This window comes from Blennius ocellaris (genome assembly GCF_963422515.1).
Source record: "Blennius ocellaris genome assembly, chromosome: 21".
Classification (NCBI taxonomy): domain Eukaryota; kingdom Metazoa; phylum Chordata; class Actinopteri; order Blenniiformes; family Blenniidae; genus Blennius; species Blennius ocellaris.
This window is the reverse complement of record NC_137670.1, coordinates 15,812,974-15,830,092: the sequence shown is the minus strand read 5'-3', so window position 1 is coordinate 15,830,092 and position 17,119 is coordinate 15,812,974. Positions and strand designations below refer to the sequence as shown.

At 44.2% G+C, this 17,119-nt stretch overlaps 1 protein-coding gene across 2 annotated transcripts in view; it reads right to left on the bottom strand.

The window, feature by feature from the left end:
- Positions 1-17,119, bottom strand: part of dock1 (dedicator of cytokinesis 1) — a 175,682-nt gene that overhangs the window by 125,219 nt on the left and 33,344 nt on the right. For both annotated transcript variants that reach the window (XM_080517321.1, XM_080517322.1), the window contains exons 13-18: positions 15,486-15,611; positions 14,602-14,726; positions 11,288-11,386; positions 10,910-10,982; positions 6,706-6,809; positions 6,100-6,283 (exon numbers count right to left, since the gene is read on the bottom strand). In XM_080517321.1, the coding sequence (XP_080373447.1) occupies positions 6,100-6,283; positions 6,706-6,809; positions 10,910-10,982; positions 11,288-11,386; positions 14,602-14,726; positions 15,486-15,611 (711 nt within the window). The remainder of the gene's footprint in view (positions 1-6,099; positions 6,284-6,705; positions 6,810-10,909; positions 10,983-11,287; positions 11,387-14,601; positions 14,727-15,485; positions 15,612-17,119) is intronic.

Here is a 17,119-nt window from a genome sequence, read left to right as displayed (position 1 = left end):
GAGTGCAAAATGCAAACGTATTTGCATGGCACTTGTATCCAAAGATGGTGTGTCTAGTGAGAATGATTGCTCCCTTGCGAAAGCTCCATATTTTTGCACCTTCTTGCATGGGTTTTCTCCCGGTTCTCCATTTTCCTCAACACATCGATGGCTCTGAATTGCCCCGCCTTAATATTAAATGAAAAGAACACGTTAAGATCTTCTTTCGTAAAGGAAATCAGACGTCAAACGGGACGAGACACGGCGTGACCTGCACAGCACCCTGTTTAACCAAGCCCCCCCCCCGTTGGTTCCCGGGGATGAGGATGCCCCATTGGTGCCCTCCATATGACCACCGCAAGGCACCAGCGGCGGCGCGGCTCCACGGGGAGAAATGTGCCCACCGCTGCGCCTCGCAGGAAACGCAACCCACAAAAAGGACGCGAGAGAAGGAGGAGAGGGGAGCTGATTGATACGGCTTTATCTGCTGCTTCACTAGAAATCTACAAAGCTGTCGAGACACTGTGCTGCTCCCCGTCTCAGAGTTGTGTAATCAGCGTGGGCAGCGCCCCCCCCCCCCCCCTCGTGTAATTGAGATTCATTGACATTACCACCCCCCGAGCAGAGTAGGAGGACACACACGCAGCAGCTGTATTTAAAAAGCATCTTATACCGCAGACTAAACTTAATAACTCTCAAAGGGAACATTACCGCAAACCCCCCCCCCCCCCCCCCCCCCACACACACACACACACACACACACACATACAATATACTGTATATAGAAGCACTTTGACAACAAAATCCCAAATATCTAACCACGTCCTGTTCAAGGGTCTACAGTGACCTCATTACTGAGGCGTTATGAAGGTTTGTTGTGCGTGTTATTGGGGCAACATTTGGAAGAAAAAAAAAAGCATTTTCTCTGGTGCTTATTAACAGTAAAACTCACCACAAGGTCAATGCATTAGGGTGGCTGTTGTGTCATTAGAGAGAAGACTTTTACAAATAATCCAGAGAGCGTGAGAGAGAGAGAGAGGGGGAGAGAGAGAGAGAGAAAGAGAGAATCTTCCAAAATGTTACCGTGCTGCACATCGACTATGTTTTTTTTGTTTCGGGAGTTTTGTAATCACACAACCAGGGGCTGAGATGGTGCCTTAACTTCTAAGGTCGTGAAACTTCAGCAATTCCTACAGACGTATAATGTGACCGATGACCAAAAAAAAAGAAAGAAAGAAAATAGCTTAAGAGTCTGTACCCCGAGACGACAAGTTCATCACATTCACATTACAAAGCCGACAATTTTTATTGATGGCAGAAACATGTTCATTCATGTGATGCCATGGGTGAAATAAGGTGCACTGGTGTACTTTAAGAGCAATTTCTGTGCATCTAAACCTCTTCCTCTTGTTTCTCTCATACACAAAGAGAACTGTCGGAGAAGTGTTCAGAGCGCTACAAATATTTTTACTGTAGTTGATGTCATTATCATCGCAATCATCATTATCATCATCATTTCCTGCTGTTCGGTCCCTTAATGTGTGTTTAGGTGAGTTAACCGTTGAAATGTCACTGCTGTAGATCACTCCGGTTTATACTTGAAACCATTAGATTGTAAACACAAGAACACAATGTGGAGGCTTAATACATGCAAGTACTTTAAATGACTCAATATGTAAAGACACGATGAATGAAGAGCTGTATTTGGAAAATAATGGCAATGACCAGGTAAGCCCAATGATATTATGGGATGCAAAAGTTGTCAAGAGAGGGAGGATAAGATCTAAATGAATTAGAAACAACAAAAGCTGATAGACTTCCAAAATACATGACTGGAATCAGAACAAACATGTAGAACGCAGAAAGGACGAGAGGCTAAATGCAAAGCGAGCAAATAGCAAAACAAAAAAACTCAGCAATATGAAACTGGCTCAAAAGCAAATGCTTGTGAGATTACACGAAATGCAAGCCAAAAACACAATATGTGGAATAACCTGGAGAGGGAATAGGTCACTCAGAGTAAGAAATATTTCTCGCTCAAGTCTGGGTCCTTCTCTGGTAAAGTTAAGAGATTATACCGTACCAAAAGTATTTGTTTTATAAGGATGAGTAGTTCTAAATTGCCATATTTATGTGCAACTGTGAGCGCGTGTGGCTGTATCTCTGTGGCAAAACTTCGCCTTCAGGGTCATGATCCGCTCCGCCTACGACCCTGAATTAGATGAAGCAGTATAGATGATGGACGGGTGGATGCATCAATCAAAATACACTATTGTAAATTCCAATATTAGTCTGTTAGCCAATAAATCAGAATAGAGACGATATCGCCTGACTTATCATTTCCTGTTGTACTATATCCATGCTGGCATGGGTCTTCTGCGGAGTTCCGCACTCATTTTGAATGACAACTATAACCTTTCAGGCACAAATATCAACCAAGAAGGAAAAGAATATAAGAATCTCAAGATGTGATTTTCCTTTTTTTAATTAGACCACGAGCGGCTGATTTCATCTGGCCTCGCTCACTAAAACATAAGGTCAAACATTCCTGTAAGGAGGATTTAAAAATGGATTATATCATGTTTAACACCTGACGAAGAGCAACGCGGACTCGCCGTTATTCTTCTTTAAGCCTTTCAGAAAGGATTATTCAAAGGATTATGAACCGCACTCGCTAATTAGCTTCAACAGTTCACTTTGCCCTTGGTTGACTTATTTTAAAATTATCTTTATTTTACCACGAATAAAAACACAGCGGCGATGATGCAATTCTTATTCAAACAGGGGGCGGCTGCGGGTGAGTGAAACAATTAATTTCAGCTCCAAAGTTGGCCTGAAGTGAATCTGTTCTTCACCGTCTTTTTTTGTTGCTGTAGCCAAAAACACAACGGGGAAACTTTCAGTTTGGGTTCTAATTAAACATCACGTAAACAACAACAAAAAAAAGAAAGACAAGCAGACGTTTCCACGCGTCACTGTGAAGCCAGAGCCTGAAGCGTGTGACCACTCCAACATCGAAAACAATCCACACTCAGGAAATACCAACACATCGTTGTTGTTGCCTGTAGGGATTCCTAAACAGCTGGTGGGAACGCCAGGCGTTAAATACCTGAATCAATGAGACGAACAGAAGAAAAAAAAAAAAAAAACAGTAACCATACTGTCAGATTAACAACAGTAAACAGTAAACTCGTTTACCGAGTTCTGAAAGCAGCCATTACTACTATTAAGTGAGTCTCCCTGGCATAAAAAGAGTTGAGGAAGATAAAGTACGCTAGAGGGAGACGGATGAAGGAAAACCCTTTCGGGAGACTAAAATGTGTGGGACAGGCATAAAGGCGGCAAGAGTTCCTGGAGTCCCATTTACAGTTATTTATGTTATTTAGTTTCCAAATCAAGAGTCTGCCAGGATGGATAAAACCCTACAATGGAAGGTGTTTTACTTAACAATGGTAAGAATAAATGCTCTATAGCAGCAGATCTAATATAGAAATTAAAAAAGTTGTTCAAGGCCAGTCTCAAGTTTATTTTTCCTTTACTTCCACAGACTGACTGTGATAAATAAGGTCATTTGGAAACGGTGTGACAAAACCCGGGAAACCGAATTAAATTCACATGAACGCATTGTGGGTGAAAAGGCGTCAATACGACTCCCCAGGTTGAGCTGGATGGGTCGGTGTGGACATTTTATGCAAAAAAAAAAAATTCTTCTCAGTGGAAAAATGACTTAAAAACCCGACACACAAGTTCAGGCTGCAACAACAAATCGATACAATTAATTCAATTTGATTATTAAAAGTGCTGGCAACGCATTTAATTATCGATTCCTTGTGTGACGCGATTTACGCACGGCGCGGCACTCCAGCTCACCGGCGAGATTACTGCTGTAACGTCACACATCTGTGGAGATCTAAGCCCCGCCTACTTTTTAACCTACTTCCTGGAGGAAACGCACCAGATCTGGCTCCGATTACACTTTACCTTATTGCTCCCAACCGCTTTACCTTACTGTTCCCTACCACTTTACCTTACTGCTCCGTACCGTTTTACCTTACTGTTCCCTACCACTTTACCTTACTGCTCCGTACCGTTTTACCTTACTGTTCCCTACCACTTTACCTTACTGCTCCGTACCGTTTTACCTTACTGCGCCATGCCGCTTTACCTTACTGCTCCGCACCACTTTACCTTATTGCTCCCAACCGCTTTACCTTACTGTTCCCTACCACTTTACCTTACTGCTCCGTACCGTTTTACCTTACTGCTCCATGCCGCTTTACCTTACTGCTCCCTACCGTTTTACCTTACTGCTCCATACCGCCTTACCTTACTGCTCCCTACCGCTTTACCTTACTGCTCCATACCGTTTTACCTTACTGCTCCCTACCGCTTTACCTTACTGCTCCCTACCGTTTTACCTTACTGCTCCCTACCGCTTTACCTTACTGCTCCGTACCGCCTTACCTTACTGCTCCCTACCGCTTTACCTTACTGCTCCGCACCACTTTACCTTACTGCTCCATGCCGCTTTACCTTACTGCTCCCTACCGTTTTACCTTACTGCTCCATACCGCCTTACCTTACTGCTCCCTACCGCTTTACCTTACTGCTCCATACCGTTTTACCTTACTGCTCCCTACCGCTTTACCTTACTGCTCCCTACCGTTTTACCTTACTGCTCCCTACCGCTTTACCTTACTGCTCCGTACCGCCTTACCTTACTGCTCCCTACCGCTTTACCTTACTGCTCCGCACCACTTTACCTTACTGCTCCATGCCGCTTTACCTTACTGCTCCCTACCGTTTTACCTTACTGCTCCATACCGCCTTACCTTACTGCTCCCTACCGCTTTACCTTACTGCTCCATGCCGCTTTACCTTACTGCTCCCTACCGCTTTACCTTACTGCTCCGTACCGCCTTACCTTACTGCTCCCTACCACTTTACCTTACTGCTCCCTACCGCCTTACCTTACTGCTCCCTACCACTTTACCTTACTGCTCCGTACCGCCTTACCTTACTGCTCCCTACCGCTTTACCTTACTGCTCCGCACCACTTTACCTTACTGCTCCGTACTGCTTTACCTTACTGCTCTGTACCACTTTACCTTACTGCTCCCTACCGCTTTACCTTACTGCTCCGTACCGCTTTACCTTACTGCTCCATACCGCTCTTTGATCTTGCAAAAATATAGAACATTTTGTTCCACACACTGTGACCACAACAAAGAAAAACCTTGAAGTGTCAATTTCAAGGTTATTATAACAATATTCTACCAGTCTGGTCACTCAGGATGAAACTGGACTGTTTGTGGTCCCTGAGGTACATTAAATCTTATTTAATCATTATCTTCTATACATATCTACATGTGTATATGTGAATTTATATTGTATACATCTTTGTATTGGTTCAGTTATGTGCTTTTAAATAATCATAACATCTTTCCTTCAATATCAACTGGTCCTACAATTTGAAATGTTTTTTTTTTTTTTTAACCGATTCATCGATTAATCGACAGATTAATCATTAGTTGCAGCCCTTTAATTGCTGCTGTGGCTCACTTACAATTCCGAAGTTGGTTAACGGGCGTCTCAGTGTGAGGCGGAGCTGCACAACCGCGACATCGGCCGTCTGTTACCTTGTCGTAATCTCTGACATCAGGCCAGAGATTTTAAGCCACGATCCAAGATGTGTTTGCCAAGTCAACCAAAACTGCAAAGCTTTTAGTGCCTTTTGGCAACACGCTGAGCGCGAGTGGTTCCACATGGTGGGAAAGTGATCCATCCACAACAACAGTGCAGATATCTCACTGAAATTAACTCACAACCTTTCACATGTAATAAAATACATTACGAAACACTATTTCTACCAACATGTCATTTTGCAATACGACCACACTGAATCTAAGTTGTGTTACAAACCAGGAATACATTCCAACTTCCACTCCTTAACTCCAAAAATAACCTGGAATTGTGAGACGCAAGAACAACTTGAAGGTTTTATTGGATGTATTTAACACCGAGCCTCAACTGCTGTTTCCTTGTGAAAGGAGGCTTTTTATTAAATGGCAACGAGTGACGAAGTAATTCAAATGGTCGCGGAGTTCTGTGAGCATTTACCGTTCTGCGTGAGCTTGGTGGAGCAGACCAGGGTGGCGATCTGGAAGGAGTCCTTGCTGATGGTGCAGGTCCCGAGGTTCTGGGTGCTTTTCCCCGTGGTGGAGTAGCCCTTCTCCTCCAGCTCCAGCTTGGTGGAGGGGAGGTTCATGTACAGGGACGAATCCTCCAGCTTCTTGGCCTCAGCCTGGCGTAACAGAGTGCGCTCTTATTTAATGAAGGCTGATAAATCAACACCAAATATATTTATTACGCATTATCATAGCGGAAACAAAAAGATTGGCCAATTGACAATGATAAATACTGAAAAGAGTGGATTTTTCTCCCCCCCCAAATAAACTTTTTAATTACCATAAATTAGGACCATAATGCAAAGGCATCATTATGCAAAGTATTTAAATTGGAAGGTAATTTCATTTCATTGTGGGGGTAGGGGCATAATAGCCGCACAATTTTCCATAGAGGGCAGTGAAGCTGGGCCATTATTATAGCAATCACTACATCTTTTTTTATTTCCACGGTCATGTTATGAGGAGCGTGGGCCAGCCCGACCTGCAGGCACAACATGAACCCATTTCTGACTGTCGTATGGGATATTTTTACAATTACCTTGTAGACGATGAGATCGTGCTCGCCGTCCCTCAGAGTCGTCCCATCGTACCTCATCAGCTTCACAAACGACAAGGCAAATATCTTCTCTGATTTATCTTTGGCTGCGGGATGCAGAGAAGGAATTCGTGAGGAAGGCAGAAAAAAACAAGACGGCACTGATGTGATTTCAGGCTGAAAGGGAGTATTTTTTATGGTCTTGGTGAAATTTTGCAGTCTCGTACAGAGCATCTTGTTTCTGTTTACAATTTTGCAAATGTGAAACGTTGCAATATTTAAGGATTCTTTTAAAAAATTCTAATGCAAAGTCAAGAATCACTGACATTTCTTCTTTTTCACTTTTAATTTGACAAACTATCATCATCATATCTTGTGCTCTATGCCATTTATTCTCATTTTTGGAGCGTTTTTGTGTAAATATGCATTTAAAACTTAATCCCATGATGCATAATCAGATTTTTTGCTGCATGAGTGTCACTTGAATGTGTAAATAGTCATTTGACCTTGAAAAGAAAAGACTACATAAAACAGAAATTCTATCAGGAAATAATTTACTCCCAAAAAAGTCCAGTAAAGTCTGGATGAATACTTTTGACAACAGACAAAGAGTCATTTTTGACTGGGTTTTTGTAAGAAAGTTCAGATGTACATGTTACACCAAATGCACAATTAAGAGTTAAAAACACTTTTAATGGCATAAACTTAAGTACTGATCACAAATATTTGATTTAATTTCTGCAAATATTAATCCTAAATATAACTTTATGCATGCATTTGACATGTTTTCTGTTGTTTAAATATGGCGTCAGATTTTGTCCAAACTTTTCTAGACGTGAGATGTGAAAAATGTTTTACTTTTTTTTCTTTTTTTTTTTAAGCGTAATGCAAATGTGTTGTGCATTGTCATTTTTGGGCAAATCTGAAAATCCCTACACAGATTAGTAGAGATTATCTAATCAAATATTCTATGACTGTCAGCAGACTACAATTCTTAGTTTGGAAGAAACACATAAGCTACCAAAGACGTTCACCTGCCTGATCGAGGCGTTGGTACACAGTGTTAGCGCGCGTGCACACGCACTCGCACGCAAAACATCATTCAAACTGCTCATCATAGTAATACAGACTGAACTTCTGAGTGCAGGGACATGTTGTTCCCTTCTCGCCTTTATTTCGATCAGCGTTAACTCAGACGAACAAGGCCTTCTATTAGCATACGGACGGTTTAGAGAAGATGTTAATGCATTGTGTGAAGTAAATATCAAAGCCAGTGGGAGGCCCACTGTCCACAAGGTGTTTTCTTTGCACAACGTTTCTGTTTGTTGCCGAACAATTTGAGCCTCTTTGCAATAATACATGCTGATTTGAAAGAATGGGCTATTATTCGCGCGAAGCAGCTTGTATCACTCTGTCTTGCGTCCACTGTGCATTCAAATTATATACCATTTATGTGTATTAGCATATGAATACGCATCAGCACTTGATCCTGTAGCTGCAGCTGTGAATAGTTAATCCAACGAGAGTGGGAGAAAAGATGCTTGTTGGCTATGAGGACGTGCGCACACGCACACACACACGTCACTGTTCAGGACCATCCAGTGGACGTGCTGCATAAATAAGAAGGAGAGTTACGACTTTGTCCTGTAAGCAGGCAGTTGGATAGGACCACATATATCACCGGTGCGGATCAACAGGCTCAAATTTACGCGCGGGGAGATGTGATCCATCGACGTGCGGCTCGTATTCCGTCTGCATAAATCCCCTCGTCGCTTCGCTGGAGTAAACCGCCACTGGTGAAAAATCACGGGGCTTTTTGGGAAACCAGTGAAGGTAAACCCATGTTCACGTGGCACCCAGTGTCACTAAACGTATCGCCGACGAGGAGTCGAGAGCTCCGAACAACAAATGTCACGGCGAGGACAGGCAGAGTCGCGCCTGTTTGTCTGGAAGTTCTGCACCTCGAAGGTTGGCTGTCGCTTGAAATTTATAGCGGGTAAACGGCGCCACATTTAACGGCCTCCCCCTCGACCCTTCTCACCTGGCATTGGCATAATGACGGATGAAACAGCTGCGGAGAGATGGCGGCAATCTTTTACGGCCAAGGCAGCGTCGGTGATGGCAGCCATCAGTCTGATGAGGCCTGACAATGTTAAGAGGAGTGGCCCGACGCTCCGCGTTGGAACTGGCCTAATTCTTCACCGAGGGCGCCGCAATACTGAGCCGATGAGCTCCGCGAGTGGCCCGCCGAGAGCAGCTCTGTCACTTTGCGTTTCCGCGAAAAGTTCATGTCTAGCTAGGAGGACAGCGGCTGAAGCAGGAAGGACACGGGGAGAAGACGAAATGACATCCAAAGGCCTGACGGGCCGTTTCTGTGCTGCTGTTCATCACGAGAGCCAAAATACTTTTCCACCAAAGAAGTGCTGGAATTCAACGTGGAAGTGGAAGTGACAGTTTCGATGTACTATTATATCAGTGTATGCAATAAAAAGGTGAAAGTGGCACATAAATCGTTGGTGCAACTGACTTTAATGTGAATAACCTCAAATTAAAGGAGAAGTACATATGCGCTCCTTGCATACATATATACTGTATATCATTTAATGTCATAGACGCGTACAGAGCTGGAATATGGAAAACCGTATGCAAGATTCAAGGATATGACAGTTTGTGTAAGAGTGCATGGATACTCTTTGAGGCAAAATCACTGTCTAAATCATGTTTCTTTATATCACAACTGTTATTACGAGAGCTGGTGAATTATTACCACAGTCCTTGACTACTGTCATGTCGCCAAACCCCCCCCCCCCCCCCCCTGCACAATCTGTCTTTTTTTTTTTTATTTACACAACCGAGCAGCAGTTAAGATTTGAAACTACACTTAAAGTGTCATTTTGTATTTGGACTCCCGCAGAGAAACACACAGAGATGACGGTTTACGCCTGATGCTCGGTGACGGGGAGGATAAATTGCATCAGTCAGGCCTCTTGTCTGCTGCTACAAGTGATCAAATGGAAGGGAAGTTCAATTCAGCAGATGTTAATGCGACATGCTTCTTTGGTGTTTGCAGGTAGTCAGAAATCAAAGTGGGTTTTTCTCGTCAACAAAGTCATGGAGCAAGAAATGATGCGAACGCGCAAAATCCTCAACTTTGACAAAGATACGGTGAGAGTGCATCGGAATGTATCGTCTATGTAAGATATAACCATGTTGGGTTTTTTTTAAAGTAAATACAATTTTATGAGACTTGCAAATTATATCACCCTGTTTTTTTATTTACGTTGGAGACCTCACTCTGACATTTGGGGAATTGGGAGTCGTGTCTCTTTGCTGTCGATTTGCCGGTGACGCGTTCAAAAGTTTGGCAGCCTCAGCGAGCCCCGGCAGGCCCAGAGTCACTCGAGGTGAGCCGGTTCCTGAAGGAACCATTACGGCAAGATAACGGCAAGTCACAGACTTTCAAAGGCCTGTCTCGTAACAGCATTAGTCTCCGGAGAGGTAAGGTGCCAGGCATGACAAGAAAGCTCTCGGGAGTGGATTATGAGCCGGCGAAGAAGCTCTGAGACCTCTCTATTTCCTCCAAAACCACCTGCACGCAGGTGAGAAGCAAACAAAGCCGCGGGATTCTGGAACGGGGGGGGGGTCTGACGTCGGCGGGAGATTACAGAAAGGGGGCACTTTTCCATGTCTGTAGCCTGCAAGATGTTCTCTGCCATCTGTGCCACGGGAGTAGACAATGTTGTTTACATCAGGATGCACACCTTTTTCCTGAATGGCCCGCGCTGTTGGAGGGAATGCCTTGCCATGTGGTGTGCAAGCTGGGTTGGCAGAGCTGCGAGGCGCAAAGGCTTTTCCCTCCCGCCAACGTCAGAAAGGAAAACATAAGGTGATACGCCGCTGACTGTATTCAAGCTCCACACTGGTCCGAATAAACAAACGAGCGCCCTCGGGCATTCTTCACGGTGCAGCTGTAGTCTCTGACAAGCGACTCGATGATTCTGTCTCGCACAGGAGAGCACCGACGCCTCTGATTAATGTTACAACAGGTGAGCTTTAAAGTATTCATCACCGTGCGGCACGTCCCCTCCGATTGGGGACTTTTCATTGTATTTACGGCGGGACAGATCGGCGGCCCAACTGCGCAGCCGGTCGTGTGGAAAATAGATAAATAAAAGCCGATTATGCACGAGCTGACATTTATACTCACAGTCCTGTGATGAGCGGTGGCGAAAGGTGAACCGCAAGTGACTTCGGTTCACGTCTTCGATGGGGATCGCGACCTGAGATAAAGCAAAACAGAAAAGCCCCACGACCACAGAGCAGCGTTTTAGTGAGTTGCAAAGAAAATATCCGAGGCCAGTTGAGGAGTGAACAAGACTCAAAGGAAATACGCATAATTAAATGCTGCGGATCAATAGCTGGATATAGTTGTGCTCGCGTTTATTGTTGTGGATCTCTTTCTAACAGACATTAAAATCATCTGCTGCAAATGAGGAGCTATAAAGATCCGAGTTGATGTGAGTGTTGCAATCAGGACGAAGCGTAACAAAGACAAATAGGAAGCGGTTAGCGCGGGCGCACAGACCTTTATCGTTTCAAACCAGCGCGGCTGCTTCACTTGGTAGTAGATGACGGATTTGTACTCATTAATCCCGTCGTCTCCAGCCCCGGGGAAGATCACATTCTAGACGGAACGACAGAGACAATACATGATATTTATGGGCTCGAGCAATCTTAACTGTTCATCCAAGTTCACCGGAAGAACTTCTAAGTTAATTTGAGGCGGCAAAGTCATGACGGTTAAACTATTATCACTTTGTCAACACATTAGCACAGTCACAGCATGTGGAAAATTGCCTCGCACTTATTTCATAACATACAGTCCCCCGGGTAGAGAGCCTTAATATAGCAGAATGGCCCGTTAAAAGACTGGATGCACTTTATGCACGAGCACCTGTGTGCTGGCTGCCAATCTCATGACAGCGTTGTGGAAATAAGAAATAAATTAGAAATGAATTATTGAAGAAGGAGCAGCAGTGGCTCTCTTGCAGGGAGAGATGGAGGGAAGCCAGACGCAGTGGAGAAGCCCAGCTGGTGCTGATGGATCCAGCCATGTCAAAATTGGTCTTCCCACTGAGTTTCTACCACAGGTCAGAGTGTGTATGTAAAATACTCTTGAGCTCCGCCGAGGGATGCGGCTCGATGGACGGCGTGACAGCGGCTGGCACGCCGTCCCTTGTTTTCCATCAGCCTTCCCTTGGCGGGGCCTACCTTTTTCTTTCCTCCCACTATTCCAGCTGACTCCCTGGCCCGTTAGTGCACCCCTGCTGAAACACTCCCACACTAATGCTTTCTGACAACCAGTTATTATGAGGAATAACAGACCCCCCCCTCCCTCCCCCCCTCCCCCAGCCAGGCTGGGCAGATATGGGGGCAGGTGCCCGCTGCAGCATCTGTGGTCTATCACTAAGTGGCCGGGGGTTCCTGGCAGCGTCGGACTCTGCGGACGGACAGAGTGACTGAGGTCTTTGCTGCAGGTGAGAGGGTTTTTCTGGAGGTGTGCCAATATGTCAAGGTGATAAGAAGTTACTGTCCCAGGCTCTCGCATCACAAATCCTTTTTTTTCCAAAGAGATGGAGAGCGATAAAGTCCAGAGGCAAGAGGAGAGAGAAATACTGAGCGTAAGAGAGATGAGAAAAAAAAAAAAAAAAAAAAGAAGAAGCTTGAAATAACAGCAGAAACAACCGAACAAAAGCCACAAGAAGTGAAACTTTTAAAGTAAACCTATTATAAAAGCTCGTCTTATCTCTCTCTCGGGTGGATTTTGTAATTTTAAGTGACGAGCAAGTGGCGGTTTTGTGATAAGTTTACTTAAAAGATACGGCGAAAACAAACCAGTCCTACTTTTGAAGCACAACTTGACTTCAAGGTCATCACAGAGAAAGTTCTTGCCATTAAATATCACACTGAAAGTGCTCCAGACGTTAAGACTAGAAGTCGCCGAGCTCCTCGTCTCAGAAACAGAATATTCTTTCGGCCAATTAAATCCAGGAAGGAAGAGGGAGACTTCCACCAATTAGCGCCGGTCCCTTGAGAGCAGAACAGATGAGACTGAACATTTCTACGGAAAAGGCTGGAAAGAAGACGGACGATCCAGCATCACAAGAGCAACGAGACGACATGTGATCGAGTCAACGTTTCAGTTAATCTGAGTGAGGAGGGACTTCCTGTAAACACTTTGATCTGTTTGAGCTCTTTAGGCCAGCCCCCCCCCCCCCCCCCCCCCCAAGTTTACTGTAACAATAACTGCTCCTATATTTGTCCTCATTGCCTTATGTCCTCTATAAACTGATTGCTTTGGGCAGCAAAAGTCAAGCAGAGGGTCCCAGTGATTAAACATGAAGGAACACGGGTCACTGAGGGTTAACGATGGAACTAAAGTCTCATTAAGACATTACACACTGATGGGTTGCCACATGATTAAAACACACACAGAACACAGTTGTGAAACGTGTTCAAACTTTCCACTTGGCGGCTGATACAGCGATGTACATTTGATAGTTGGTGTAGTGGTTCGCCCTTTCACCTCATGGCGATACATCCCCGGTTCGACCCCTGAAGACATTGCTGTATGAACTTAACAGTGATTCTAAACTGTCTATTAGAGTATATATGAGCCTGTTGTGTTGGGTTTCTCGCTGCGTTTTCTCTGTCGTGGACTAGCAGCCTGTACGGGTTGTACGCTGGATCGAACCGCCCCACAATCCCGAGGTGGTTAACGGATCAAGTTGTAAAGGGATGGAATATTTCAGATACATTTACAGTAAACTTCGATGGGGAATTTTGAAAATATTCGTTATAATCTGATGTTTTTCCGCTGCACCGATGCAAAAATGATCCACGTCTGCATCGCGGTGCATCGTAGACATTTTGAAATTCAACACCCCCGAACATTCACGTGTGATATTTGTGTGACCCAGCATTCTAGAAATGATCTGTGTGTCGGATGGAGGATGTAGGTTGTAGGATGTAGGATGTAGGATGTAGGAGGCGTGGCCTCAGCAGCCCAGCAGTCAGCTGTGTGCATGTGATTGAGGAATGATATAGATATTCAACGGTACTTGCATAAAATCTGACTGTTTACTATATGCCCTATCCCGCCAAACTTCAATTTCATAAATTCCCGGTTCATTCTCGTTTATTCCCATGGAAAGTTTCCAACTTTTCTGTGTCAGCCTTGTAATAGGCCACAGGTCTCGGTAGCAGCCTGCCCCCCCGCCGGCCTGAAGCCCAGCGTGGATGAAGCCGCTATAGAAGATGGATGGATTGATTAAATGTAATTAATGGTATTAAGATGAAAAGCTGGCTGTCAGTATAATTACCTGATCTCGGCACGCAAGAACTGTAAATTTAATTCAAATAAATTTACTACATTTTAAAACAGCTTGGAGGGAAATGGTTCTTCTAACTTCATTAGCCGAGGTAATTACACCAGAAGGGGGAAATGCTGATTCCACATAACTCATCACTATGCTGCCCACATTGTCTGTCCGCACGCTGCAGTCGGTAACCGCCGCCGACAATGATGAAGCTGGATTCCCGTCGCGGTGAGCCAAATTTTAGGCTACTCAATCAACCACAAAGCACCGATATTGCATTCTGTCATTTCTGACAGGCGGCGCGGGCTCACAGCACGGCCTGTGTATCACACTGCTTTATAGGGGTCCTGGTCAGTTAAGCAGAGTGCTGAGCAGAGCGAGATTAAAGAAAGCCTGCTGAATCATAGACTGAATTGTCGATTGGCTGGGAGGCACTTGTGTCCTGAATGCCGAGGATGAGCCGAGCAGAAGAAAAAACTAAATAAATACAAAGCAGGACCTTAATATTCCCGAGTCGTACCTCCAGCTTCTTGCCGTCCTCGTCATAAACCGACATGGTCACCTCCACGTTCTTGGGTGTAGTTTTACTCCCCTTGTCGAAATCCCCCTGAACCAGAGTCACGTAGATGTCATTCCGTACGTCACCTTTAGAAAAAACAAAGAAAGAAGGAATTCTAACTCCATTGGCATTTGTGGTTTTAATCTTTGTTTTACCAAATATGAATAAGTGTAAGTTATACATCTTAAGTTACGAAGCTCTTTGTGTAACAATGACCTGAATTGTTATAAAACATAATGTAATTAAACCTGAAATGTAATAAGCTGTCCGATAATGACAAAAGTGCTGAGCCTGAAATGTAATTTTTAAATGTTAGTAAAACCCAAAATGTAATAATGGGTCTATAATGTCAAAATATTTAACTTGAATTTAAATGTGGTCTTAATATGATTAATGCTTGTTTATTATTTTGTACTGATGATTTGAGCAACAGGTTACACATTATAGAGGACAGAAGACTATAAATCATGCATACATACCATAAACCGTATAGAAATAAACAAATAGCCCAAACTTTTACAAGTCATTCTTTCAGTGTTAATCAAATTGAAGCAGTTCAAGTCCAAACCATAAGTCACTTCCTCACTTTATGATGTATTCAAATTATTACACTATTAGGTGAAAAATACTGTAACGTTATGGAGCAGTTATTACATTTCGGGTTATATTGCATTATGTTTTCTAAACATTTTTGTCATTGTTACATATCGCGCTCTAACGGGGCTTAAACTATGGCCTGGCCTGACCACTGAGTAATAACCAGGTGTGTTTTGAGGAGTAATAGAAGTTATCAGAGAATAATGAGAATACCCAATCACACTTGAGGTCTTTGGGGGTCTACCCACCAGGCATAATGATCTCCGGGAAGCCCATTTTGCGAGCCACAGCCGTTGATCGGTCCACCAGGTGAGGGAAGTCCTTCCTTATCTGATGGATGTCTCCAGGAAGCAGCTTCAGTGTCACCCACAGGCCTGGGGAAGCAATCGAGGCAATGATGGGAGGGGGAGGGGGGGGGAGTCACGATAACATCATGAGAAGACAGCGCAAGAGAGAACCGCTCCAGGAAAATACTAAAAAGAGACTTCTCCACATGCTTCGACTCTGTCAGCTGTCACAGCTCGAGGGCAAGACACTAAATAGAAGCTGCCCCGAGGTAAATGATTAAGAAAACATCATTTAGGAAAGCAGGGGTGTATGTTTACGCTGGGTTCAAAGTGCCACGCGGCGTAAAAGGAGTGAATAAAGCTCCAGCCGACCAACCAGGAGACATCAAAGTGATTCTCACACGGGCAGAATACGTTTTAAACGTTTGTTGAGATGCTAAAAGGCTGTTTGACATCTACTCTATGATACTAAGCGATAAATATACATAAACGCCTTGCAGGTTCTGCTTTAGCCTAAAAAAAACCAACAACACACACATAGAAGTGCCACAGACGTGATCTCGAACAAAAGCATAATTCTGCAACTGAGTTAATAGAAAGGAAATGTTTTTTTCATGGCAAGGAAATAGCTGCAGGGCACTATAGATTATAAAATGTCATTTCCATTGCAAAGTGGTATGATAATTTACTCCATACCCCCGACTTCTATAGTGTCTCGCTGTTTTTTATAAGAGGGGTGACATTCATAGTGGAGTATTTAAATTGTGGAGTACTACCCACACTTAAGTAATTACTCTTGGAGAACCAGAGTGAGCGAAGCTTGCGGGGAAACGGAATAATTAAGGAGCAAATGGCCTTAAAGGGGCTTTCATGGGTGATTTTGTTTTTTTGATTTGTATTTTTTTTTTTTTATCGTTTCACACAATCCGCAGCTCCGCTCGATTCCTGGCCGAGGCAGCGGCAGCTTGTGTGTCTGTATTGGGAGTCGCACACTGATCCAGGTTCAGCTCTGTAAGCACATTTTGACGGTGGCATCACTCCCTTTTAATATTCTCTCAGGGAAAACAAAGCAGCAGGAAAGTTGCACATTTGAACCAGACGTGACTTTAAAAAGAAAAGAAAAGAAAAAAACCGAAGGATCCAATTAAAGCAGGCGGCGATGCGCTCAGTCGCGGCCCACACAAGTGACTGGTCCTTGTCAACCCCGACGGCTTTATTCACTTTCACTTTCCAGACCTCACATTGTTATGAGTGACGCATTTACCCCCCCCCCCCTTGCAGGCTGGCTGGGAATCTTTTGATATGCGAGTGTGTCCGAAGCAGCTGCTATCAGCGCTCCACTGTTCTTCCCAGTGTGGGCTGAAGCAAACCTGACATTTATCCAAGTACATCTTTATCGAGCAATGATGATACCACGCAGGCCGCCGCGGCGTCTCCTCCCCACCGGCAGCACGGATCCCTTCAGATGGGCCAAGTCGCTGCTCCAACCAAATGTTTTAAATCATGAACACGATAAGCTGATCTTTGCAGAAGAACTTTAATTAGCAGCTTGTCCCAGTGACGCAAGCAATTTTGTATTTTTTTTTTTTTTCCCC